Raw genomic sequence first — 24,854 nt, 5'->3', positions numbered from 1 at the left:
GAGAAATTATCTGAGGAGTTTCAAGTTACGGCCAATGTTGGGAAGGTCCACAAGAAAAGCCAGCATCAAAAGCCCTATTCATATATATCAGAACTGATGGGGACATGTAGATGACTGGCGTCACCAAAATTCAACCAGTCAATTGAGCCATCAGCGCGGTGCGAAATGCAAATGAAGAGCCCCGAACTACGACAGACTTACGCCTAACAAGTGACAACTTGACTTTCTGGTATATTCAGCATTATCTGATAGTATACTTTACGTAGGCTTGTCAATTCTAAGTTTTGCTCCGCTGTAAACAACATAAACCTAACAAGACATGAGGAACCTACCAGCTCATTGGCATGTTTGGACCAGGCCAGGTTGCAGACCTGAGAGCCTGTGTCTACACACTGTAGCGGCTGGCATGTCAGCGTGTTCCAGAACCGGATGCAGCGGTCAGCCGTGCCCCCGCCGGACGCCAGCAGGCCATGCTGGTGGGGTGACCAGGCGATGGCCTTGACTGCAGCCAGGTGCTCTGTGTATTGCTGGACTGGGTTTACACTGGTCAGGTTCCATACAAATAACTGTGGAGAGAGGAAAGGATCATAGCATTAGAATTGGGATCATTTTCCCTCTGCAAGTCAAAGGTTACCATGTAAGAAATTAATTTTCCTTTGCAGTCAAGGGATGCATTTGGACTTTTCATATCTGACCTGCCTATGTTATGGTTTTTGTAAATAATGTAAATTTGTGCATTTATCTTTTTAGACATTTATGATTTCAACAAAGACATAGAAAACAGCAAACTTCAGAGAAGATGTTGAATTGAAAAAGCTTATATAGGAAGACTCGATTTTGTTCTTACCTTATTGTCATTGCCACCTGAGGCCAGGTGCTGGTGATCTGGAGACCACTTCAGGCCACAAACCTGTAATAGATAAACAAATAAATTAACATCATAAATACAAAATAGCATCATCATATTCTTGCACTTTGGCACTTCAACCAAAAGAGTCCGAGTTTGTAATACTTAATTTCCATTTCCTGCAAATGATTTTAGCCTGCAAAATTGTTTAGAATTTCACCTGCAATCTCAATTTTTCTGCAACTAGTAGGTTGCAGGTGAATATTTCAAGCCTGCCCTGGCAGTACTGCTTTACAAAACTAAACTCGGCACAAAAAGTTTGGAATATTAACTTTGGCTGATCATATTTCCGTTGTTTCTGCATCAATTTTGATGTGTTATATATCAATAGAAAGCGTGTGTGATTTCCTTTCATATGGTATCTAACTCCTTATGGCTATAAATTCTTGGAACGAGCACCAGGGCTACTTACGTCAGTGGGTCACGAAAAAAAAGTGCCCAAATTTCAATTTTTGTGTTCAACTCTGTATCATCCTGCTGGTATGGGTGTGGGTGTCAATGATTCAATTTACCCTTTTTTTCACGTAATCTTTGGTATACAGAGCATCCAAGTTCATCTTTAACATTTGAGAAGAGTATGTGTGCCCTTTTGGCTGTTGATGACCGAATCGAGGTGTGGAGGCGGCAAGGAGAATGCCACGCTGACTGTCGCACGGATAGAGCGTAACAGCGCGTAGCGCTTGGTGGAGGCAGTGTCATGGTGTGGTGTATGTATGGCTGCCACAGGAAAAACGAAGTTCACCCTCATCCCAGCCAAGACAACCTCAATGCTGTGAGATACAGGGACACCATTTTCAATGCAGTCGCAATGTCATACCTCGTCAGCGTGTGTGGGGGACCAAATGCAATTCTACATGTGTTAGACTACAACGCCCGTCACACAGAGCAAGGATCAATGCAGACTGTGTGCGTGGACGGGCGGTGTAATCTTACAGAATGTCATTCGACCGCATATTGAAGGGGTAAGACATTGCGACTGAATACTGAATGGAGAATGGTGTCCCTGTATCTCACAGTATTGAGGTTGTCTTGTCTGGGATGATAGCCAACCTTGTTTTTCCTGTGGCAGCCATACATACACCACAACAAGCGCTACGCGCTGTTACGCTCTATCCGTGCGACAGTCGGCGTGGCACTCTCCTTGCCGCATCCACACTTCGAATCGGTCATCCAACACCCAAAATACACATATACTCTCCTCAAATGTTGAAGAGAAACTTGGATGTTCTGTATACCAAAGATTACGTGAAAAAAGGATACTAGTAGATTGAATCCTTGACAACCACACCCATACAAGCAGGATGATACAGAGTTGAACACAAAAATTGAAATTTGGGCACATTTTTTTCGTGACCCACTGACGTAAGTAACCCTGGTGCTCTTTTCACGAATTTAAAATCATGAGGAGTTTGATACCATATAAAAGGAAATCACACACGCTTTCTATTGATATATAACACATTAAAATTGATGCAAAAACAACGGAAATATGATCAGCCAAAGTTCATATTCCAAACTTTTTGTGCCGAGTTTATATCCACATCACTGTTTCCTCAACAACCTGTGCCGATTGTGTTTACCTCCTGTCTGTGCCCAGCCAGTCTTCTCTCCGGCACCACGCTGGGTGTTCTCACGTCCCTCTGCAGAATGAGCCGATCTCTACTGCCCGATGACAAGATGTCTGCGTTCCAGGCCAAAGCGCCTGTGTGGGGGGGAAAGAAGTCGTTATCATCTTTTTTTTTACCCTACTTATCGTTTTCTGTTTTAGTTTAAGTTCTTCCAACACCATATATGGTATTTATAGCAGCCCAAATCTCTGTTTCCTTGTCCCTTGGGCCACATTGGTGGCACATTATGTTCAACTTCCACTCTTTCTTACAAGTTATGAGTGCTAAGCACAGAAGCAGTATGTAATGGCTTATAGTTCTTCTCAAAATGGGGATTGAAACATTTGCCTACTGAATGCAACAAAAGAACTCTGCCCATAATACACTTTTGCTGTGGTGTATTAAACTTGTTGATAATGAATAATTGTTGGTAGCACTGCAAGTTACATATAGGTTAAATTCTGGATGACTCCAACATGTGTCGACTGAAAGGCCTGCTACTAACCAACTCTGGCCGAGTGCCCCTCTAGCATGGAGATCCTTTTGCCTGCCATGGCGTCCCAGACCTGGACATAACCCTTGTGTGTCCCGACCGCAACCAGGTTTCCTCTCTCGTTCCAGTTGACTGACGTTACGGAGTCACCGTCACACGACAAGTCACATAGTCTTGTCACCTGCACAGAAAAAACACATGATGTTAGTCAAGACAAATTGCACACAGCTAATAACTGCTGCCTGAAATGTAGATATCCTTTATATAAATGCATTTGGAACAGAGTATCTAACCTTAATGTTGGAACTTCTTATATCATTGTTATTGTACAATATACATTTAGCAAAGCCCAGGGGTAAACATTTACTGAAGTTATGCTTGAGTTATGAACAAAATTGATTGTACACTACAATTAAAATTCTGTACTATTTTCAGCTAAAATCAAACAGATCTCTTGCACTTGATGCTAGACTATCTATCAGCTATGACCATGACAAAACTCAGAAAGAAGAAGACCTACCTGACTAGTACATGCGCTCCACAAGTATACACAAGTCCCCAGTCCAACACTCAAGATGTTAGTAGCTGACCAATCAACAAGATTAAGGTAGAAGTCGTCTTGCAGTTCTGGGGCATCAAGAACCTGGAAGGAGAAGAAAACAGTGTTTGTTACTTAACCTTACAGAGTCTTCTTGAAGTAGATTGTAAGAAATCTTAACTTTAAACTGTCCAAGAAAGAATAGAAACTGACACAGTCTAATAGTGACCTGAAGTCACAAGCTAAGTTAAGTTTGCTACAGGTAAAGCATTAAATATCCAATTTTACTCACTTTGAAAGGAATTTTGGATATCTTGCGTGTCTGTTTTCTGGGTGAACGGAGGAGTTTCTGTGACTTTTTCCCCACAGGAGATAAGGAGTAGGGTGAGAGGTGGTCTGTGTTCTCTGGACTTGCCTGCTTGGCTGTCAGGTGATATCTGCACAGAGGAAAACATTCAATCTTATTAAACTAACAAGGACAAAAGCAAAAAATAGCAGTTACGTAGTTTGATATCCATCCTATTTTAGCTCTGGTTTGCTCTTCTGATTACTACCCTCCAGAGCAGCAAATACAAATAAGAACTTGTGATGGTACTAAGGCACAAACAGTAGCTTCGTATTCGTCCTATTCTAGCTCTGGTATCTTCTGATTGCTTCCCTGTAGAACAGTCAGGCACTTATTGTATATTCACCTGATATAAACATACACATACATTGCATTACAAGTGAGCACTCAGATTTGAGTACCACAGTCCTCTATAACACTATTAACAGCATGGTAATGGAGCTCAAGCAGACATTTGGAAATTCAGTGTCACAGTGACACATGAGTGGACGGTAGCTAGAATACGAGTCCCTGACTTGAGAAGATGCCACAAATCTAGTTAGCAATGATTTCCTGAGACTGTGGTTGATTCATTATACCAACCCTGCATGTTTACCTGAAGTCACAACTTATTAGCCCAGGAGACTGCACCTACCTGAATAAATTTCTTTTTTCTGGTGTGGTGGGACTAAGGACACCTCTTCTGTCTTCCGTCTGTTCTTTCAAGTCTTCTATTCCAGCTCCTAGGAGTTCGTTCTTTAATAGACAAGTGTATGCAAGACCATCTGAAAGAACAAGAATGGTAAGTAAGCCACAACATTTTTTAACTTTTGTCACCAACAGTTTCAAAATCAATTCCATTGCATTTAGCAAAACATCAAGATATTGATGTCAATTTGGTATTTGCTCTCTGCAAAACTTTGATTTCCAAAAGGCCATCCTTCTTGAATCTTTCTTCTTGAATTAACAAATAACAAAAAGGAAATCATTATCCACTCAAGCAAAATTGCAATAAAAGTATTAAAACAATGTTACAAATACATCTTTATTTTCTTACCTTTGCCATTGTCAGAATTAGCCTCCCTTGCTTTGCGTGCCTGACCAGATGTTTTCTCGTACATGCCCTGGATGCTGTTGAAGCCGATCTCCCAGTTGGCTCCAGCCCGACTTGGTATAAAGCGGTCCCCATACTTGTCCTTACTCGGTGATGACACGGGGCTTGTGCCAAGTGATTCTCTTCCAGCCATTGGGCTGATAGGCTGGAAAAAATAAACATGTGTTATAATGCAAGAATTTTCTTAATTACAATTCATTATAACCCTCAAGCAATTACTTCATGGTTAGGTTTGCAAATGTCTATCTATTCAAATAGGACAATGTCTATGTACTGCATATAAAACATGGAAAATTAATTCAGATGTGTCTTGCATGCTTTGTTTCATTAAACTGCACTAAAGCATTGTTCAGAAATGGTAAAGAAAGCATTTGCAATTTCATTTTACCTGAATGATTTTGGTAACATTTGATTTAATTTTGTTATGAACAAATCTTTTCTCAAGTACTAGTAAGCAATTCTTTGTTAATTTAACAAACAGGTGCTCTAGCTAGCTTGTGATCAGCATTTCCTTATGCATGTACATGAGTTATTCATAAATAACACTTTATGGTGAACAGCAGTTGTTAATTGCAGCTGATACAGTTTCTCAGCTTCCCAATACTGTAAATGTATTTAAGTTCGCGGGGATTTAATTTCGCGGTAGCGGGAAAAAGGACTTTTCGCGGTGGATTTAAGTTCGCGGTAACACCATAGACTGCAATCTAATATCATAATAGAAAAATGTTCGCGGTGGTTTTAAATTCGCGGTGAAGTGGTTACCGCGAAAACCGCGAACATTAATCCACCGCGAACATTTCTGCATTTACAGTGCATCAAGCCCCCATGGGATTATTCAAATTTATAGACAACTGTCAACAAAGAGCTGTCAAACTGGCTTTGTTCCTTCCACACCTGTTACCTACGATACCAAAAACATACAAAATGCTTGGTCAGAGACATGCCTTATTTTTTCCAAAAATGCTGCATGCACACAAAGAACTATCGTCTTGTCCAAACATGCCAAGGTTTTGTAAACAAAACACTGCCTAGCAAGCATATGTTACATATTGTACCTAACCTAAATCCATTATGCCTGTATGCCAACAATACTCCGTAGAATATTCGTGCAGTTAATATTATTTTACAGAAAGCTATGACTCAAAATCCAGCAAGCAGTTAGAGGCTAAAAATACACACAGACGACACAAGTTAAATTTAAAGTCTATAACAGCTGTGTTAAAAATATATACACGCCCAAAAGATATCACAAGAGACTTACCGAACTGACAGGCGACCCAAAGCAATTTTGTCCGTTCTGTTGCCTTAAAAGCCTCCTTTCGTAGTCCTGGTCCATTCTATCAACAGTACTTATGGTCCGTATAATTCAGAATGGAACGTTAGACTGAGTATCAGTTAGTAGAATAGAAAGCAGCCGGTCTACAAAACTTGAAAGCGAACCACGACTCCTAAAGCCTGCTCACCGAAAGTTTAGCTGCAGAATTTCACGACAGATCAAGTCCTTGCGGACTATGTTCCCAGTCTATCCACAGGAAAGAACCACAGCGCACAGAAGGATGTGTAGAGACGGCCAAACGACGCCTTTCGATGTTTTGACGGCGGCTGTTTTTGTTGTCCCTTCGCCGGCAGAACTGCAGTCTTGTCGTCTGTCAACAAAAATGGTGGACGGGACGCGTCCAGGTTTTCTTGCTTCTTCTCCACTTTCCCTTGATTTATATCCGGGTTGAACTTGGTAAAACCTAATCCCTGGCCGTACCTCGATGTTTTCTGAGGAAACTGGGCGAGGAAAGTCGTCCAAAATACGTATTTTCTTCACGACTGTCCGTCCCTCCCTCCAGCGGCACAGAAATTCGAACCCAAGATGGCACCCACGCGAAAAGCGTCACGGGAGTCGACAATCTCCGGCAATTTCCGTTACATTCCGCCGGAATCGTTCGGGACTGTTCGGTAAAACTCGGAACCCAAATTACACCTTTTTAATTCTTTCTGCCTAAATTTTCATATTTCCACTGTATAACAGCAAATAATACAAAAACACTCAAAGTATTTCTAAATCAGTAGACAAAAATTACGCTGAGATTGATATGATTTGAAGGTCGGAAGCGATTGGTTCTTTGGTATCGTGGCAACGGGTTGTTTACACCCTACGTCAGCTGTGTAAACAGAGAGGTAAAGTCCTTTTGTTTGGGGCCCTTTTCAGTCGCTTGGTGCTAGATTCAAACAGTAACGCCGCGTGTACCAGCCAAAACACCGGCCGCCTCAGGTGAGTGAAGACCTCTCATTCATTCTAGCATCACTTCAGATCATATAGGATGGCGCAAATCGACTTAATTTGGCTCTTTTGGGGTAAAATAGGACGGGAGTTTTAGAGGCTGCTGGGCACTGACAATATGGCGCGTTTCCCCAATCTAATTTGCCCACCGCATAGCGTATCATTTACAACCCAAACAGAGAGACAGCCAGAGCTTTGTAGGGTCCCAGGCGAGAAGCTGTCACTGCCTCGCTACACGCAACAAACAATCGGCTGTGTTCGATCGTCATTGTAAGATTTCCATGCTTTTGGAAAAGTTGACGAGGTTCAAAAGCGGTTTCTTCTTTTAAAAGAACTGAAAAAGATCATACTAGTTTCAAAACAGTTCTCTTTGAATTGTATTTCTCACCGTACTAAGATGAAATGTGACTCTTGTTATTGGTGTAAACAATAGACCACCTTTATGACAAACCACTTCAGCGCGTTGGCAGGCAATTTGAGAAAACAGTCACGATCTCACGTAAATAAATATATAAAATGTGTGGCAACTTTCATTGATGCAGAAGAGATTGGAGTAGTTCAAGGGAGGGGTTCCTCCCAGAGATTGACAACACCCTGCCATGATGATGATAGTTAATGTTGCCAGCATTCGGATGGAGGTGCGGCCCACGCCTATACACCAAAAGGCACTGTAAGGATTATAATCTAATGTTGTGTTATTACAGAAAAAAAGTTGTTGACAATCTCCCTGAAGCCGTGACAACAGACACATCAACAAGATGGCCACTAAGGCACAACAACCGACGAAGGACCCCATCAACATTGTTCACCAGCACGCCATCCTGTGTGAAACCATCAAAAAGGAAACTCTCAACCAGAAGCTCTACACCAACTATAGCATCAACCCTTTCAGGAAATGTAAGAACTTTGCCTTTAAGTTAAAAAGATTCTTTACCATAAAAGGAATATGTATGAGAAAGCCAGCCTTGTATTTTTTTCTAATTGGATTAGTGTAGGGGGGAATGCAGCGATGGAAAAGAGCTAGAGAAGAAATGTTGGCAATCTGAAAAAAATGTATACAAGGCCTCAAAACCGTGCTTTAGACACAGAGCCAAACCCTACATTTTTCAATGACGCATTTTTTTCATCAGTTAGGCAAACTAGTGGCAATTCACATATTTTTGACTCTAGTGATTCAGATTAATCTAATTGCCCAAAGTTCAGATGTAGAAAATCAGGTCTATAATTTGGATCTGTGGTAGTAGCACTAAAACAGAAAGAAAGCAAGAACTGCCATAGTACAAATACTAGACTATACGTTAGATCCGCTTTCTAGAAAGTACTTTTTCATGGCCTGATACACTCAAATTCTTTGACTCTCATTTTACAAACACACTCCGCTATGGGGTATGGAGCTAACAAGTGTCATTCAAGGGTACTTAGAGGTCAGCTAGTTACACAGGTCGATGCGTCAGACATCGAATGATCCGAGGCAGTACTCTCCAGGCAGGAGGTTTCGCTTTGGCTTTTTTATGACGTCTTTTAACATGTTTTTGCTGGGCTATTTTTTCCGCTCTTTTTCTTTCCATCGGCATCAGCCAAAATGGACAGAAAGAAAAAACTGACAAAATAGAAAGCCCAACAAGTAAATGCCTACTAAATGACGTTAAAAAAACAAGACAGAGCCTAACTTCTGCTTGAGTACTGAGGCAGTTCTTTTAAAAATCAGAGGACAAGAGAAATCTCCAAGTAGATGTTGGGATGAAATACAGCAATGTTCTGGCTATAATGCTAAAGGATCATATCTAACAATTCTATTCCTGTGTTTTTTTCCAGTGTACACTCTAACAGGGAAACCGAACTCCACACATGATTCTGCGGACGGCGAGGAAGATCGTAAGGAAACTTTTTTTATTAACTTTTAACTTTTTTATTATTTCCAATAATCCAACCTTGTATACGAGCCACATATAATAGAAAGTTGGATATATATCATCATTGTCGCGGGCTACTTGCCCGGACCAGGTCCACTCTCTCCTTCCAAACGTCTCTGTCCCACATAGCGTTCTCTAAGTCCGCAACCCCACATCACGAGCAAGCTGGTCTATGTATGGTAGTCGAGGTCGCCCAGCATGTGCATACCCGTGTGTTGGCTTCCACAGAATGAGTTCACTAGCAAGCTCAGGATACATATACCTACTGCAAATTTTGTACTACAGTACTTAAGTCCACAGTTCTTGCAGTCAATTTTCTGCAAACAAACCACCAGCATTTCCAGTTGTTGCTACTTTTGTTTCAACTGAGAACTCAAAGTCAGAAACTGTGCACAAATTCTTGATTTTGACCATGCTACAGTCTATTCTAACTGTACTAAACGACAAAATGAAAGCAAGAAATGTTAAACATCAACATTTGCCTGTAAAGCGAAGCAGTTGAAAAGAAAGGGCAAAAGTGAACAATGAAGTCAAGTAATCCGGTCTTGAATAACAGTTTCTGTGTTTCCACAACAATGTAGGGATATCTAAAACCAAGAAAATGTCACAATGGTTCTGCTGTTGAAACAAAATTCCATTTGTTCGATGTAGACAATTCCAATAGCCCTTGTTTCCCTAGAAACAACACTGTAGCAAGAAAATCCAAATAAAAAAAACATTCATGCATTTTGATTAAAGCAACAATAGAAAGGTTTTAGCTAAAAAAAAATTAAAAATTTTACAGGTCAAATATCTTTGTCTCTGGATAAAGGGACTTGATTTCTAGAAATAAATAAAAGGTAATCATCTTTTGGCTAGTCCTACTACTGGTACTGTATACATAACTGTAACTGTAAAATTCTATCCCCTGTGCCTCCCCCTCATCAACATAAAAAATCAAGCTAATTGATAGATGTATGTAGTATTGAAAATTGTGAACAAATTTTTAGGTTACACAGCAGAACACAACAGATCCGGTTGCATGTTCCCATGCCTGCATAGTTTCCTAGGTAACAACATGCCTGGAATGAGCACAGTCAGTGGGCTGTGCCCTCATTTACATACACACATTTTCGATGCCTCATTGAAGAATAGTTCTACCATGGCAGACATATTTTTGATATTTGTTTAAAAAGTCAGTAACAATAGAAAATAGCCAGGAGAGAAACTTTACTGTTGTTGGAAGGGAATTATCAACATTACAGTGATGCACAAACATACCTTCACTTGATCTTGTTGAAAGCATAATCTGAAACAAGTATTGCAGTTATCCTTTTTGCTGAAAGTACAAAATTTAATGTACATGATCCAGTGTTTGAAAATGTTGATGGTATGAGATATAACCGATGTACATGTTGCATATGAGATGAATGTAAAAGCTACAGAGTTCCATAAACAGTTTCCAGTCTTAACAATGCCACATTGTGCACACTAGGGCTGGGTATCGGTACAGCGTACCGGTACAAAACCGGTTTTTCTTATTGGACCGGTCCAGAAAAACCGGACCTGAAAAAATTAGGTGGACCGGATGTTGGACCGATTAGAAAATTAACATATTATTTTATAAGGCATTCATACGTTTTGGCACTTGCAGTTGGAAGAAAATGACAAGAGTGAAGTAGAGTAGAGTTTATAGTAATTTCTACCAATGTTTACAGTCAATCGTACAGGTGCAGTTAGCGTTGTAGTATTTTAAAACGCCAGTGTTATGTCTAATACTCCACCAAACAGATTTCTTTGTAGTGAAATGGACCATTGGTATGAGTCATACTGAATCAGGTCCAGGTTCAGGTCCGGACCTGGACCTGATCCTCTGGACCTGAACTGGACCTGGACCTGAATTTTCTGTACCGGTACCCAGCCCTAGTGCACACCTGTACCTTAAACCAGCAGGAACACCTGTTTGGGTTTAGGAAAGAACACAAACACCAAGTAAATTGTATGCCTCTTCTGACAGATGGGGTTTTAAGGAGCTCAATGGAGGGGACCTCATTACTTGTCCTAATAAACTCACTACTGTAAATGCATTTAAGTTTGCAGAGATTTACTTTCGTGGTAGCGGGCGAATGAAGTGTTCACGTTTAAATGGGTTTTAAGTCTGTGGTAGCGCCCTAGACCGCAGCCTCATACTAATACTATAATAATGAAAAAATGTTCGTGGTGGTTTTAAGTTCTTGGTGAAGTAGCCACCGCGAAAACCGCTAATATAAAACTACCACGACATTTCTGCATTTACAGTATGTATCAACAGAAAGAATTGGTCACTCTTGTAACATCAACTCATTACCAACTCAATGAGGGGCATTATGCTTTGTTGTGTTTGAGTATAGCTGGACCCACCTCTCCCCTGTACTAAAACTTGAGTACACAGAAATCAATAGATTGTAAGCCTGGCCTTGTGTGATAATACAATAGAAGGATGGTCTTCAGTAACTGTTGCTATTTGTTTACAACAGTTCTAAAGAAAAGAACATGTCAAGAAGTTTATATTTTCACACTTTACACAATTCTACACCTTGTGAAGGTGCATGTCTTTGCAAAACATTCTATATCGTGGGGTTAAGACTAAGTACAATTGTCTTTTTCCTCTTCTGCAGCCCAATTTCTTAAGATCATCCGCCGGGCACACAAGGAGCCTGAGAAGAAGTTCATCTTCCCTCAGACGGAGGCTCAAGAAATCGGCTGGATTCACAAACCCTTGGTAAGCTTGGCTATTACAGGGAAAAAATTATTGTTTTGAAATTTGAAATGGAATTTTTCAGTTAAATATTTTTGTACAATGTCAATTTCAAAAAAAAGTTCCAAAGGGGGGAGCAGGAATTTCAAACTTTTTGTATGCATGACTTTCATAGAAAAGAATTGTTTTGATTTCAACTTTAGGCCACACCGATTTAATTTCTTGGTTCACGGATTCGCTCGCTCCTATTTTTTGGGAAAAAAAATAAAAATAAAAATTACCACTCAGCAAATTTTCACCATTAATGAAACCATTCACCAACTTTCTGGTGTAGCAAATTGGCCTTTATATCATAAGCTCCTTAAAGTGTGGGTACAGGTGCCGTTACTGTACAAAAATAGTGTTTTTGTACTTTTTTCAAGCTGAAAACTTTTTTTCTTTATGTTTTGGATTAGCCGTTACCTTTACCCCAACCATTTTACAATTTTTATTTTTATTTTTATTTCGCCCTCTCGCTCCATATTTTTTATGAAAAAATCCGTGAACCAAGAAATTAAATTGGTGTGGCCTTAGTATTTTTTTTTCTTGATGCCTCAAAGGCTAGTCTTATTTTCAGGTAAAGATTTTTCATCAGGAATATTCCATTTCAAAAAGTAGCAGAAAAATGTTCCCCCAAGATCATCGCATCAATGTCTGTTTTGTTGATTTGCATCAACATTTGGTTCAGTTGGTTTGCGTCAATAATAATAACTTTTCATCTTTTCTTTACAGATAAAGCAAGACCGTGAAGACAGACGACTGCACTTCCCCCGCCAGAACTCAGAGATCACAAAATACATGGACGCAGCCTGGAGGCTAAAGGAGCAGACAGAGAACCTACAGTAGAGAAGGACAGTCTGACTAGCTTTGTAACGCTAGTGCATCTTTATCAGTGGGGTAGCCTGTATCCGTCGTTATATCAAACTGCAGTATTTTCAATTATTGGGGGGAACCTATGTCTGTTTCTATAAGAAACTGCAATATTTTCAAACATCAGAACATTATATTTCCAACAACTGTCTGTCGACTTGATATTTTCAAAAACAATGGCTATTGCTATACTGGTTTAACCCCATGGATAAAGGTGAACTAGCATTACAGTATAGACGGTTGATACAATCAGACTAGATCTAGCTTTGTAACACAACTAATAGTACAGTAGAAATTATGCAGGGACATGACAGACAAGAATTCTTTTAAATGGATGCCAAAGTACTTAAAAATGTATGTATTTATACTACATGTGTATAATTATACAAATGATGAAGTGGAGAATCAAATGACTCACGCAGCTGTGAACTGTTTTGTAATCTTCTCAACTTTTTGTTATCTTACTGAAAGATACAAAAGTCATGTAGTTCGTATTTCAATGTCAAAATTGATCCAAAAACTATGTAAAACTCGTCAGAATATTTTGGTGGTGGAAAATGGAAATCAAGCAAATTGTAATACCAGACTCAGTATGTTTCTTGGGAATCTACAATGTCAGTACTTTCCTTGGAAGAAAATGATACTTGAGTTTATGTGAAACTGTATAGGCTGCTATGATTTAGGTGGAAGTCAGGTGCCTTTAGACATTCTTAAATGTACATAAAAATCCACAATTTTATCATCAAGATGGCAAGTGCCAATCAAGCTAACACATCTTACTGTAGTCGAGTTGTTATATTGCACTCAGAACCGAACCGAACAATCATGGCATTTTGCACAAGAAACAATTCATGTATCGATATTGCAGATTTATATTGCATTATTACCATTCTGCAAACAACAGAATTAATGCCATTTTATAGTCTTTTAGCCATACACTCAGTGAATGTATATATGCTGCATGTGCGTTGCATATACTGTACGACACAATAAAGTGTGGTTCAAAATACTGTGTTGGTTCCATGGTCTTTGTAACTGTGTGTACATTCAAACCTGTACCAGTGACCACCTCTACATAAGCATCACCTGGCCATTGATATACCGAGTCAAACCTGTACTGGTGTACATGGCCATTGTGACCACTTTTTGATGGTCTCTTAGATAATTTTTCCATTGACACAGGCACTAAGAATCCTGTCGGTATGAGTGACTGTCAAATGATAGACCAGATTTTATGAGCCCTTCCAGGTTGGGCAGTCTTGGGCAGTTTTCACTACTAGACTGTTTCTAAAGATGGTTTGGCAATGGCTTCATTCCCTTTCTTCCTTCTTCTGTTATGCTTCTTCTTCTTCATGCCTTGCTCTGATGACAAGTCCTTTGGTTTGGCATCCCCATCAAATGTTTCCTTAGATTTAGAAAGATACTGCTTTGTTCTGTTACCTGACTGTTGAAAGCCTGCTGATTGGCTACAATGGTTTGTTCCTTCAGATTGCTTTCCAGGCTCACCTGATCCTCCATAACTAGACACACAGTCAAATGTTCCCTTAGACACAGGCCTGGTAGCCTGTTTCTGTGAACTTCTATTACCAGGATGTTGAAAAGTTATTGGAGTTTGTGGCTGGCTGCGTTGATGCATTTTGCCAGATTGCCTCCAAAACTCAAATGATCCTCCATAACTAGACACACAGTCAAATGTTCCCACAGACACTGGCCTAGTGGACTCTTCCTGTGGTCTATTAGCCCACTTTTGTGTTCTGTTACCTGATTGTTGATAACCTGTTGGAGTTTGTGATTGGCTGTGATGATGTGTTTTGCCAGACTGCCTCCCAGACTCAAATGATTCCACAGACACAGGCCTAGTGGACTGTTCCTGTGGTGTACTAGCCCGATTTTGTGCTTTGTTACCTGATTGATGAAAAGTTGTTGAACCTTGTGACTGGAAGCTATCGTTTGTTTCACCAGATTGTATCCTGATCTCCCTCGGCTGCCCACATGACACACATCCCTTCAGTAGCTGGAACAGCTGCCATCTAGACTCCTGGGGAAAGTAGATCATGTCAACAAGTGTCTTAATTAGGGCTGGGTAACGGTACGGTGTACCGGTACAAAACCGGTTTTTCTTATTGGACCAGTCCAGAAAAACGGACCTGAAAAAATCTGGTGGACCGGATGTTGGACCTATTTGGAAAATGAATAGATTGTATCATCAGGCATTCACACGTTTTTGGGTCGGGGAAAATAACAAGGGCAAAGAAGAGTAGAGTCTATTGTCATTTCTACCTAGTTTTACAATCAATCGTACAGATGCAGTTAGCCTTGTAGGATTTTAAAACGCCAGTGGGAGTCGGTTACTTTCTTTGTAACAAAATGGACCATTGTTTTGAGTATCGTCCATTCACAAGGTTTCACATACTGAATCAGGTCCAGGTTCAGGTCCGGACCTGTACCTGATCCTCTGGACCTGAACCGGACCTAGACCTGAATTTTCTGTACTGGTACCCAGCCCTAGTCTTAATGATATATAACGTAAAAGAATAAAAAAATAACTAATATGAAAGAAGTCTCATGTATTTATGAACCATTTACTGTCATCTGATAACACATCCATCCATAACACAATTATTGTCAATTATCACTAAAAGAGCAGTTTCTGGCACCATTATGGTAATTCCTCACATAACCCCTACTTTTTCATTTGTTTGTTACTTCCATTAATCATCTTATATCAAACAATGCATGCAACGCTGGTTCACCTGTATCCACAGGGTAACCTATACCAGTCCTGTTGTATTTCGAAATGGGGTATCTAGGGATATCAAGTCGACGGAAGGTGGTTTCAAATTGGAATACAAGTCACTTAAAGTACAATGTAGTTTCAAAATATTTGAAGTCACTGTCCGTCAACTTGATATCACTAAAGATCAAACAATAAAAAATAACATAGGTTATCCTGACAATAAAGGTGAACTGGCATTATGTAAAAGAAATCCATATCTCACACTTCTTCCACACAGATCCCAGGCGCCGGTCCCACTCCTGGCCTGGAGGTAGACATGGAGGAAAAACTTCCCGTCAAAGAACCACCATGGGAGGCACGACTCCGTGGGGAGGGGCCAGCCACACGCGCAGTTCATCGCTATGGCAACAGCAAGGCCCTTCACGAATAAGGCTGCCAGCTGCACCGCTCGCGGGTACACCGGAACCTGTTGGAATGGGAAAGAAAATGTACCATACATACATGTATAGAATACAACACGGTGTATCCGGTATCACCCGAGGTACAAGCCCGACCGCAGGATGGATCGCCCGACGGCCATGGGAGGGGAAAGGAGTCTGCCGAATCATGACAGACATGACAGGGGAGGGAGGAAAGGGGCAGAAAAGGCACAGCCTTCATGAACAACTTAAAAAGGGATGCTGAACTCAGGGACATAATCGCAGCAGAACATTGTTCATTGATGGAGGACAGGGCCAAGTGATGATGAAGAACCCATTGTTCCCCAAGTTGGCATCGCTAGATGTCCCTGTTCAAGGTTCAGGGTTCAAATCATGACACTATGAATTCCACCTTTCATTGTATTATTTCCGTACTATAGATTTGTTTCAATTGTGACCTCAAACACTCGTAAAAGCCTTCTTTTCTCTCCTATCACAAAAACCAATCCATACATACAAAAGTACCCGCGGTAAGTGACCATGACTTACATTCCTTCTCCTGATTTTGTACCAGTCGTTGCAGAGTAGAGCCTGTATAAGGAAGGCATCCACCTCCCAGTCCTCCAGCACACTCTGTCTCACCATGTAGTGTAGGACAACTACAAGGACCTGTGGAAAAACATAAAATGTGAACAACTGTTTTGAATCTAGTCTGGCTGCCAGCCTGTTAACTTTAGTCTAAAAAAAGACTGCTACATCTGCCTAGGTCTTCTCTAGTGGCTAGATTAGCTGACACTGAGAAGTCACATTTTCGATTCCTGGCATTCCTGGCTAGTTGTTTCACAAATGGATCATTCCACCTTACATTCCTCCACCCAGGTGTAAAAATGGGTACCTGACTTCGAGCGTGGAAATAAAAGACTGTGGAAGGAGAGGGATGGGCTCGGCCTCCCAATACTGTACCCAAGACACAGTGAATAACAGCCCACTGCCCTTACGGTCTCAAAAAGACTATAGAACCTTTACCTTAAAATTTCTTGTAATACCTTTTGTTTAAAGAATAAGTAAACTTTGTAACACTTGGACAAAACACACTTAACGTACCTTGAGGTTCCTAGGGATGGTCTTTTGTCTGTCTGTTGGTATAGAGCAGGACATGCCGGACATGAAGGCCCTCCATCGCAGAGCGACATTCCTCACACCCGGGCCAAACCACAGCTCCTCCAGTGTAGGAGTGCCCCCTAGGGAACAACAGATGCATTGCACTTCTGAAAGACACTGCATTAACTAACTGCGTTACATGTTCATGGCTTAAGAGTGCATAATGTGCATGGTGTGTTTTAACATATAGGAAAATGAATGAAATGATGGTGGATAGATACACATGTATGTACCTAGCTGAAGTACCTAGCTGCAGCTAGTTGCAGTGACAGGCCTTTGCGGCAGTGGTAGGTCTTAGGGGCATGTTCGGGCATGATGCACCTGCCATACACGAGTCAGGGGTACGAGGAACCCCTTGTCAGAAGTCCTCCTAGGAGACAGAAATGCCAAATAACAAGCCTGAATCTGCTGGGGCAGTCTTACAAGTTACAAGTGGTATGCAATTCTGTCTCTGTGAAACTTAGTGCACCAGTAGACGAGAGGGTGGAGAAGGACGTGCACATCCCTCCTTCACCTTAAAAAGTCACGTGCAGGCCAGGCAGACGGTAATAACTGTCTGCCTACCATTGTCTTCTAGACAGACAACAACAGCAACAATGTTGGAGGCACATTCAGCACTAAGGACAGATCCTATTCTCAGCAGCTTCTGTCCTATAAAGATACGTGTTACTAGTAGTCCCTCGGTCATGTGCATGTAGGTGATAGAATTTGAATGAAATAAATAATTTTTCTGTCTGTTGGCACACATCAGAGCCCGCTCCCTATGCCTAAACCGTAACCAAGACTGCCACTGTCTAATTCCCCCAATCTAAAACACCCTCATGTCATGTGTCTTTGTCTCTGTCAGCAGGGCTAGCCGACTGGCTAGTTGGGCAGCCCTCGCTGTGACTGTTGAACTGAGCCAAACCAATAAAATAATAAGTAAAAAGACATTATTTTTACCTGGCATATCCAGAGGTTTAGCCAGGATGATGTCGGGTTCTTTCAGCGTAGCGCCAGGGTGGGCCGACCAATCCTTGGCAGCGTTACGTCCAACAACAATCTCTTCTTCACCAATCGTAAGCCTCGACAGTTGCCTGCTGCACTGGTCAACTCCTGGGGCTGTTCCATCTAACGGTCGCACCCCCACCCCGTACAGGACCCCGTGTAGCTTCTCCCTAATGGACTTGTAGAATATGGAGGCGGGAGGGATGCCACTGTCTTCCTCCTCCAGGTAAACTCCACTGTCTCCCTCTGCCACTGTCAGGATCTCATAGATTGCTGAAGGTGAAAAAATTAAAGCAACAGGATACCGGGGTAAATGTGATAACCAATCAGAATTGAGAACATATGCCAGCATTTGGTAGTTTTGACCAATCAGAACAGAGAACAGTTAATGACCAATCAGAAATGAGGACATATAATTAATCAAATGACCAATCAGAATTGAAGACATATCCATGACTCAATGAAAATCTGATGACATTGACCAATGAAAACTGTTTTGTCTCATGTACCTTTAATGTTCTCTGTATTCTGGTGTCTTCGTTTGGCTTCTCGAAGAATTTCGGCATCGATATCAGGTTTCACATGTCTGACAGGACTGTGTCCCTTGGTAGTCTTGCCTTTTTCTTCATTTGATGGTGCTTCTTGAAGTGATGGCACTACATTAGTCAACATTGACACAGGCATGGGCCATTTTGTAGTTTGGCCAGGCAAAACGTAGGACAGCATACCCTGTACGAACTGCTGTATATTACCTGGAGAAGAGAAAACTCTACGAGCAATGTCGGGAACTGTGATGTCCGGAGGCAGGTCATTTATAAATTTGGCGAGAGCTGGAATGAGCTGTGAACCTCGTGCTGCTCTAGAATGAAAGTTTTCCAGCTTGGTGTGTGGAATGACGTCATTGCCAAGCAAGCATGAGAGAAGAGGGAGGTCGGAACGCTCGAGGCCAAGGTGATCGCAGAGCTCATCAGCACGGTACCTCACAGTTGTAAAGCCACCTTTCCGCCTCTTGAGACTTTGAGCAGAGAAATAAGACGCAGCACCCATGTCGTAGATCAGAAAGTCGCTGTCTTGGCTCAGGATTCCGAAACAGTCTTCGGAGACAGCGAACTCTGCAATCTCTCGATCAGCCTCGACCAAAGAGTGGTAGACACGGATACCAAGACTCTTGAGTCCGAGCCCAGCAAACATCCCCGTACCTGGTGGAAGGCAAAGAAGTCTCCGATTTGGCTCCCTCTTGGTTGTTCTGATGTGCTGGAAGATTTTCTTCACTGTCTTAAGCTCACTTTTCCTTCGGGAGATCCACACAGGTCGCTTCGATTTCTCAACAACGCCGTCGAAGATGAACACAACTTCGATCCCAGCTGATTGGAAGTCCTGTACAAAGTTTTGCAGCGAGGTTAGGAACTCCTGCCACTGTCCACCGTACACCCAGGGGAGACCACCATGGTAGAAGTGGTCCCGTACACAGCTCAGGCCATCCACAACAAGCACAGGCGTTTTCCCGTGATTTTCTCGGTAGTCCTGTGCAAGTCTTCTAAGATCGACCTTTTCACAGGCATGGGGACAGTTCTTCTCTACATACGTTTGCAGTCCCTTGACTCCCATGGTGTCTTGAATAGAGTAGATTAGAGCAGAATATTTAGGTTGCTTATAGTTATACTAAGTCCGCTGTGGCTTGGGTAGGAGTCTCCTTCAACAAACTGCCATGTTGGGTTTGTGTTGGGTGCCCAATGATTTATAGTTGTACAAGACGGGGTGATGTTCCATATACTTATTCCTGGTAACCTGTTCCACCAGGGCATAACAGTCTGTTGTCAAAAAAAAAAAGAATGCCTTTTGTTATGATATTTCGTACACTATCAACGTTTAAACAGACTGGCCCCTCCCCCTCCCAATCTATAACGTTACATTCTTTTTATCCGTTCATTCAGGTTCCAGCAAGACAATTGAACTAGTGTTGTTTAAAAAAGCAGGTAATACATATATAGTAAGAGTTTCGCAGCCGGACGTATTTATCCTAAACAGAGATCTGGAAAGAAAGACAGAAAGAATGGGAACGATGCGATGCGAACTCACATGTCTGACTCGGACATTGACCCTGCACTTATTACAGATATCAATAGGGGGCGCTCCAATGCTGTGCATAATTTAGCAATGCAAGCTTGATTTAAATCGCTAAGTGGCGCTTTTGTACCACTAAGCAATCTTAAAATGGCTGCCGCCGTAGATTCGGATGCGGAAAGCGTGGAAAGTTTTTCGGGGTCTGACGACTCCGACAAGGAGGTAAGGAAATGGATATATGATAGATTTCGTGAATAACAGTATGCAGTCAATATCACGTGGTTTTACTTGGTAAAATCCCTGTCAGATTTTTAAAAAGTGGCTCGCCAAACCATGAATGGGGAGGGGGGCAGCACACATGTGGGAGCTTGCATCACACGTGAGTTTGTTTGGACGCATAAAAAGTAACCAAGTTCAACACGTTTCCATGCGATCACAATTTCAGCATTGTTACAACATATATTTTATGCCAATGGATGCCACCTTTGCGTTGTTTCAGTTGATGGAGGCGTACAAGTCGGGACTCCTGAAACCTGGTCTTAACATAGAGCTCTCAGGGGAGAGAAAACCCATCAACGATGTGGTGAGTTAACGTTAACAACATTAACCTAGTTAGCAAAACCATTAACCTGATTAGCAACAACCTTAACAACATCATTAACATGGTTAACTGGTTAACATAAGCCTGGTTAGCAAAATCATTAACCAAGTTAGTAAACAATATTACCCTGGTTAGCAACAATATTGATTTATATGCTTCAGCCGCTCACTCAGGTACACACACAGACATGCACACACGCATATTCAGTGACACACAGACACACACACTCTCTCACACACACATACACTGACCCTTGCCTCTTCCCTCATGGACTCAATGAAAAGTGGCCTGCAGGTCGATTTAAACTTTCATGAAAGATTCAAACAACAAACACACAGTCACACACAATCTCTCGCACTCTCACACACACGCACATGTACACAAGCCCAAAACAATGTTTTACTTGCTTATTGTTTAGAAAGAAGGTAAAACTATTATATATGTAATAATAGACAACTTTGCTTTACCACAGGTGAGTGTTTCATTAATACTTTCAAATTTCAGGCTGGTCTGAAGCAGAAGCTTGCGGACTTCCGACAGGACCTCGACTGGCTGGAGCGTCTGGACGTCACCACGGATCCCGCGCCCATGCCCGGCGCTATGGTGGAGGTCGCTAACATCGAGGCTGCCAAGGGCACCACGGCCAGGGACATGGACGTCCACAACGACTTCCAGAGGGAAATGACCTTGTAAGTACGATTCCTTAAAGGGACATATTGTAGAAATTTGGCGCCAAAATTTCAAATGTTCTGAACTTTAAAATCTCCAGTCATATTGACATTTGTAACTTATTTCCAACTTATCTGCGTCATTCTATCACATTTCTAGCACTAATTAACAACGCCAAAGTAAGCCACGACCAAATTCACTTACTTCCGGGTAGCCTACCGGAAGTAAGCCGGCCGTAGATTTCCGAATCGACCGTTACGGTCGCAGATCCTCGGAGCTTCGCGGGGACTTTCAACAAACTTCAGTAACGATTCGAGCGAACCACCGAACGCGTTCTAAGGCGCACTTTGGTTCGTCGGAGAGTTGGATAAAATGGCGGACAACTCAAGCGGCGGAGGGAAGTGCACATATTTCAAGACATCCTCACGGCTCAACAAAGTCGTATCCATACGTTGTAAATATTGCTGTGCACTGTCATAAGGTAGACTCAACTCATAATGTAGAAAAATGGCTGAAAACAGTGACTTTCTTTTTTACATTATGTCCCTTTAAGGTTTACTTACATGTAGTAGACTACAACCACATCTTTATCAGAGTTTATGTGACCGGACAAAGTCCTTTGTCAGTAGTATAAACTTGGTATTTAGGGATATTAAGTCAATGGACAATAGGATATCAATTGACATTCTTGACTACAATATTTCCCAAAAGAAGTATTGAAAATGTTGCAATTTGAAACTACCATCTAACGTTATTGAGTTGATATCGGATTATCCCTAAATAGCCTATTTTCAAAAACAACAGATATAGGTTACCACACAAATAAAGGTGTACTAGGGATAGTTGTAATGCTAAAAGGTAACTAAAAGGTAAATCAGTCCTCCTGTAATCCAACTGATTATAAGGTGCTGGTCAATCAACTTCTAGTAGCATACACACTTTGCTTTTTTTGAAAGTACAATAGATATTGTACATCTTGTGTAGAAATAGTTACACATTGGTTAATGAAGTTCTTAACACCCAGCTATGAGATGTTTACCTCTTTTCTATACCGTCCTTCTTCTAGCTTCCTCAGTGATCAGCTGGCCAAGTAGTGCTGTAGTGGGAAGGAATCAGTCTCAAACTTGACTTAGCCTTCATTGGAGAATAGTGGAAAAGTGGAAGACTTGTGAGTTTTCAGTGGTTGTTTTTCTCTCTTCCTTGTTAGTTACCGCCAGGCGCAGGCCGCAGTTATCTCTGCCCTCCCCAGACTACAGAAGCTCGGCGTGCCGACCACCAGACCTGAGGACTACTTTGCAGAGATGGCCAAGTCTGATGTCCACATGAAGAAGGTAAGGACAGCTCTTCATTGTTTTCTTCTTCGATCTCTTTTGGCCTTAGTGGTAAATGAGCAGCAAGGTATCCATGCTGTTTTCTAGCAGGGAGGGTGTGCTAGCCTTTGCTCAACCATGTTTTGTAAAGGCTGAAAACATGTGTAGTCCTAAACATGTGTGATTTAGCCAGGTCACATTGGAGCAAACCCCTACTCTTATGAACAATTTTTTTTTTTTGATGTACAGTGGTTTAATGCCCTCAGACATAGGATCAACTATCACAAAGCCTATCAGAGACTGTTCACTTTTGCTTTAACTCAGAAATCATACGTAGAACAGTGAACAAAGAAGATGTAAACATCATCATTCACTTTAATCTGCCCTTGACCATGTCTTGACAGGCGCAAGAATACAGTTGATTGACATATTTAACTTGATGTTCTTCCTGACTTCTCACCTTGACCTTGACCTTGTCCCTGCAGGTGCGAGAACGTTTACTGAGCAAACAGCAGGGCCTGGAGCGAGCGGAGAAGGTGCGGAAGGTTCGCGAGATGAGGAAGTACGGGAAACAGGTGCAGCAGGAGGTTCTACTGAAGAGACAGCGGGAGAAGAAGGAACTCATCAAGTCTGTCAAGGAGTACAGGAAAGGTACGGAACACTTACGGGGGAGGGGGGTGCTCAAGGTCATTTTGACATCTCTCCAAACATGCACATTTCTATATATACAGGCTATCCCAGAACGAGTATACAAGTTAAACATGATGCTCTTGGATGAATTACTACAAAAATACCTTAAGGTATTCACTATTTGTAAGGGTAGCAGTGGGAGGCATACTGGTTCTACTTTCTTGAAAATGTCATGTAATATTGATGATACTAGTAGTTGAGGGTACTTTGGGGGGAGGGATACCTTGTTGTCCTACTTTGGGAAAACTTTGGGGAAAACTAAGCTTATATTATAAGGACACCACTCCAATACTGCGTAATGATTACCAGTCATACCTGTAGATTGGCTTATATCAGGTCATGTATGAACTGCTTGTAAGAATGTTGCATCTCTTTGTTTCAGGAAAGATTGACAACTTGGACTTTCTAGATGACGAGGGACCACCAAGGAAGGGGCAGCCAATGGGAAAGAAGGGAGGGTGAGCGAGAACTTTAACATGTCAAGTACCTGCATCTTTGTTATACAGTAGAAGCCGCTTAATTGCACATCCCATTTGCAATTATCCGAATGGTGCAACAAAGGGAAGTTATTCAGCTGGACCGCACCACCATGGGATTTGGGCATTTCTTGGAATTAACAGAACTGTGCGATTATGCGTTGTGCAATTAACTGGCTTCAACAGTAACTGTAGTAGCCGATTTGCTTTCCATGAATAATTGCTTTCCATGAATAAAGAAAGGCTCAAACCAACCAACAAGGGCATGAAATTTTTAAGTATTTTTTATGTCTGCCTGCACTTGATGCACTAGTCCATGTACAATCTAAATTGCATATTAAGTGTTTGTAGTGACCTGGGAAACTGGGAAACTTTCTCTCCCTCTATCCAGTTTAGCGTCCGTTGTTCCCCGTCTTGCGAGGGTTGGACGTTGCTGGATGTCGCTCAGGTCAGATTGCTGAACTCCAAAAGATCAGGCAAAACAAAGCTTTTTAATTGACTGTATTTTTGCCATGTTGTTGCTCCAGTCCCAACAGAAACTCCTACAAACAGAAGAAGTTTGGATTCGGTGGGCAGAAGAAGCGGAGTAAGTGGAACACGGGTGAAAGTTCAGCCGACATGTCTGGCTTCAAGGCAGGAAAGAAAGGCAGGGGACCCCCTGGGAAGAAGGTAAGGATAGACCTTTCACACTTTCAAATTTTCTAAAGAGTACTGTAAATGCATTTAAGTTCGCGGGGATTTAATTTCGCGGTAGCGGGAAAATTGACTTTTCGCGGTGGTTTTAATTTCGCGGTAGCACCATGCACTGTAGTCTCTTACTGTTATGGAAAAATGTTCGCGGTGGTTTTAAATTCGCGTTGAAGCGGCCGCTGCGAAAACCGCGAACATTAATCCACCGCGAACATTTCTGTATTAAATTTTACAGTATCTTCTTTTCATGTCATTT

At 41.7% G+C, this 24,854-nt stretch overlaps 4 protein-coding genes across 6 annotated transcripts in view; 2 read left to right on the top strand and 2 right to left on the bottom strand.

Moving 5' to 3' along the window:
* Positions 1 to 6,902, bottom strand: part of LOC118431413 (fizzy-related protein homolog) — a 9,094-nt gene extending 2,192 nt beyond the window's left edge. The window contains exons 1-9 of one of the 2 annotated variants that reach the window (XM_035842631.1): positions 6,448 to 6,902; positions 4,928 to 5,129; positions 4,526 to 4,655; positions 3,838 to 3,982; positions 3,528 to 3,650; positions 3,020 to 3,188; positions 2,488 to 2,609; positions 848 to 910; positions 333 to 566 (exon numbers count right to left, since the gene is read on the bottom strand). In XM_035842631.1, the coding sequence (XP_035698524.1) occupies positions 333 to 566; positions 848 to 910; positions 2,488 to 2,609; positions 3,020 to 3,188; positions 3,528 to 3,650; positions 3,838 to 3,982; positions 4,526 to 4,655; positions 4,928 to 5,117 (1,176 nt within the window). In that variant the 5' untranslated portion in view covers positions 5,118 to 5,129; positions 6,448 to 6,902. Of the gene's footprint in view, positions 1 to 332; positions 567 to 847; positions 911 to 2,487; positions 2,610 to 3,019; positions 3,189 to 3,527; positions 3,651 to 3,837; positions 3,983 to 4,525; positions 4,656 to 4,927; positions 5,130 to 6,245 lie in introns of both variants that reach the window. The other variant, XM_035842630.1, reaches the window with a different exon arrangement.
* Positions 6,903 to 7,087: 185 nt separating this feature from the next.
* LOC118431445 (protein FAM183B-like) lies at positions 7,088 to 13,803 on the top strand. The gene is made up of 5 exons (XM_035842684.1): positions 7,088 to 7,247; positions 7,961 to 8,153; positions 9,072 to 9,131; positions 11,806 to 11,909; positions 12,657 to 13,803. The coding sequence occupies exons 2-5, from the start codon at positions 8,015 to 8,017 to the stop codon at positions 12,768 to 12,770; spliced, it is 417 nt and encodes a 138-aa protein (XP_035698577.1). The 5' UTR covers positions 7,088 to 7,247; positions 7,961 to 8,014; the 3' UTR covers positions 12,771 to 13,803.
* Positions 13,214 to 20,239, bottom strand: LOC118431378 (constitutive coactivator of peroxisome proliferator-activated receptor gamma-like). Of its 2 annotated transcripts, none has more exons than XM_035842527.1 (7): positions 20,178 to 20,239; positions 18,608 to 19,909; positions 18,054 to 18,371; positions 17,055 to 17,191; positions 16,500 to 16,619; positions 15,794 to 15,997; positions 13,214 to 14,832 (listed from the first exon to the last, which is right to left on the bottom strand). In XM_035842527.1, the coding sequence occupies exons 2-7, from the start codon at positions 19,704 to 19,706 to the stop codon at positions 14,071 to 14,073; spliced, it is 2,640 nt and encodes an 879-aa protein (XP_035698420.1). In that variant the 5' UTR covers positions 19,707 to 19,909; positions 20,178 to 20,239; the 3' UTR covers positions 13,214 to 14,070. The 2 variants fall into 2 exon arrangements, with proteins under 2 accessions (XP_035698420.1, XP_035698421.1); XM_035842528.1 differs by having other exon boundaries at positions 18,608 to 19,886; positions 20,178 to 20,194.
* Positions 20,203 to 24,613, top strand: LOC118432306 (probable rRNA-processing protein EBP2). The gene is made up of 7 exons (XM_035843845.1): positions 20,203 to 20,384; positions 20,662 to 20,745; positions 21,268 to 21,452; positions 22,640 to 22,763; positions 23,228 to 23,393; positions 23,815 to 23,890; positions 24,436 to 24,613. Exons 1-7 carry the CDS (start codon positions 20,313 to 20,315, stop codon positions 24,611 to 24,613), a joined length of 885 nt encoding a protein of 294 aa, XP_035699738.1. The 5' UTR covers positions 20,203 to 20,312.
* Positions 24,614 to 24,854: the final 241 nt, after the last annotated feature.

This window comes from Branchiostoma floridae, chromosome 15 (genome assembly GCF_000003815.2).
Source record: "Branchiostoma floridae strain S238N-H82 chromosome 15, Bfl_VNyyK, whole genome shotgun sequence".
NCBI lineage: Eukaryota > Metazoa > Chordata > Leptocardii > Amphioxiformes > Branchiostomatidae > Branchiostoma > Branchiostoma floridae.
This window is presented reverse-complemented; position numbering and strand designations above follow the sequence as displayed.

What these genes read in the sequence shown, in the direction of transcription:
- LOC118431445 (XM_035842684.1), top strand. Translation starts at nt 8,015, where the DNA reads ATGGCCACTAAGGCACAACAACCGACGAAGGACCCCATCAACATTGTT. An exon ending in CATCAACCCTTTCAGGAAAT is followed by an intron (nt 8,154 to 9,071) that starts GTAAGAACTTTG and finishes GTTTTTTTCCAG; the next exon opens with TGTACACTCTAACAGGGAAA. An exon ending in GCTGGATTCACAAACCCTTG is followed by an intron (nt 11,910 to 12,656) that starts GTAAGCTTGGCT and finishes TTTTCTTTACAG; the next exon opens with ATAAAGCAAGACCGTGAAGA.
- LOC118431378 (XM_035842527.1), bottom strand. Translation starts at nt 19,706, where the DNA reads ATGGGAGTCAAGGGACTGCAAACGTATGTAGAGAAGAACTGTCCCCAT. An exon ending in TAAACCTCTGGATATGCCAG is followed by an intron (nt 17,192 to 18,053) that starts GTAAAAATAATG and finishes GTTGTTCCCTAG; the next exon opens with GGGGCACTCCTACACTGGAG. An exon ending in ACAAAATCAGGAGAAGGAAT is followed by an intron (nt 15,998 to 16,499) that starts GTAAGTCATGGT and finishes CCATTCCAACAG; the next exon opens with GTTCCGGTGTACCCGCGAGC.
- LOC118432306 (XM_035843845.1), top strand. Translation starts at nt 20,313, where the DNA reads ATGGCTGCCGCCGTAGATTCGGATGCGGAAAGCGTGGAAAGTTTTTCG. An exon ending in GAAAACCCATCAACGATGTG is followed by an intron (nt 20,746 to 21,267) that starts GTGAGTTAACGT and finishes TTCAAATTTCAG; the next exon opens with GCTGGTCTGAAGCAGAAGCT. An exon ending in CTGATGTCCACATGAAGAAG is followed by an intron (nt 22,764 to 23,227) that starts GTAAGGACAGCT and finishes TTGTCCCTGCAG; the next exon opens with GTGCGAGAACGTTTACTGAG.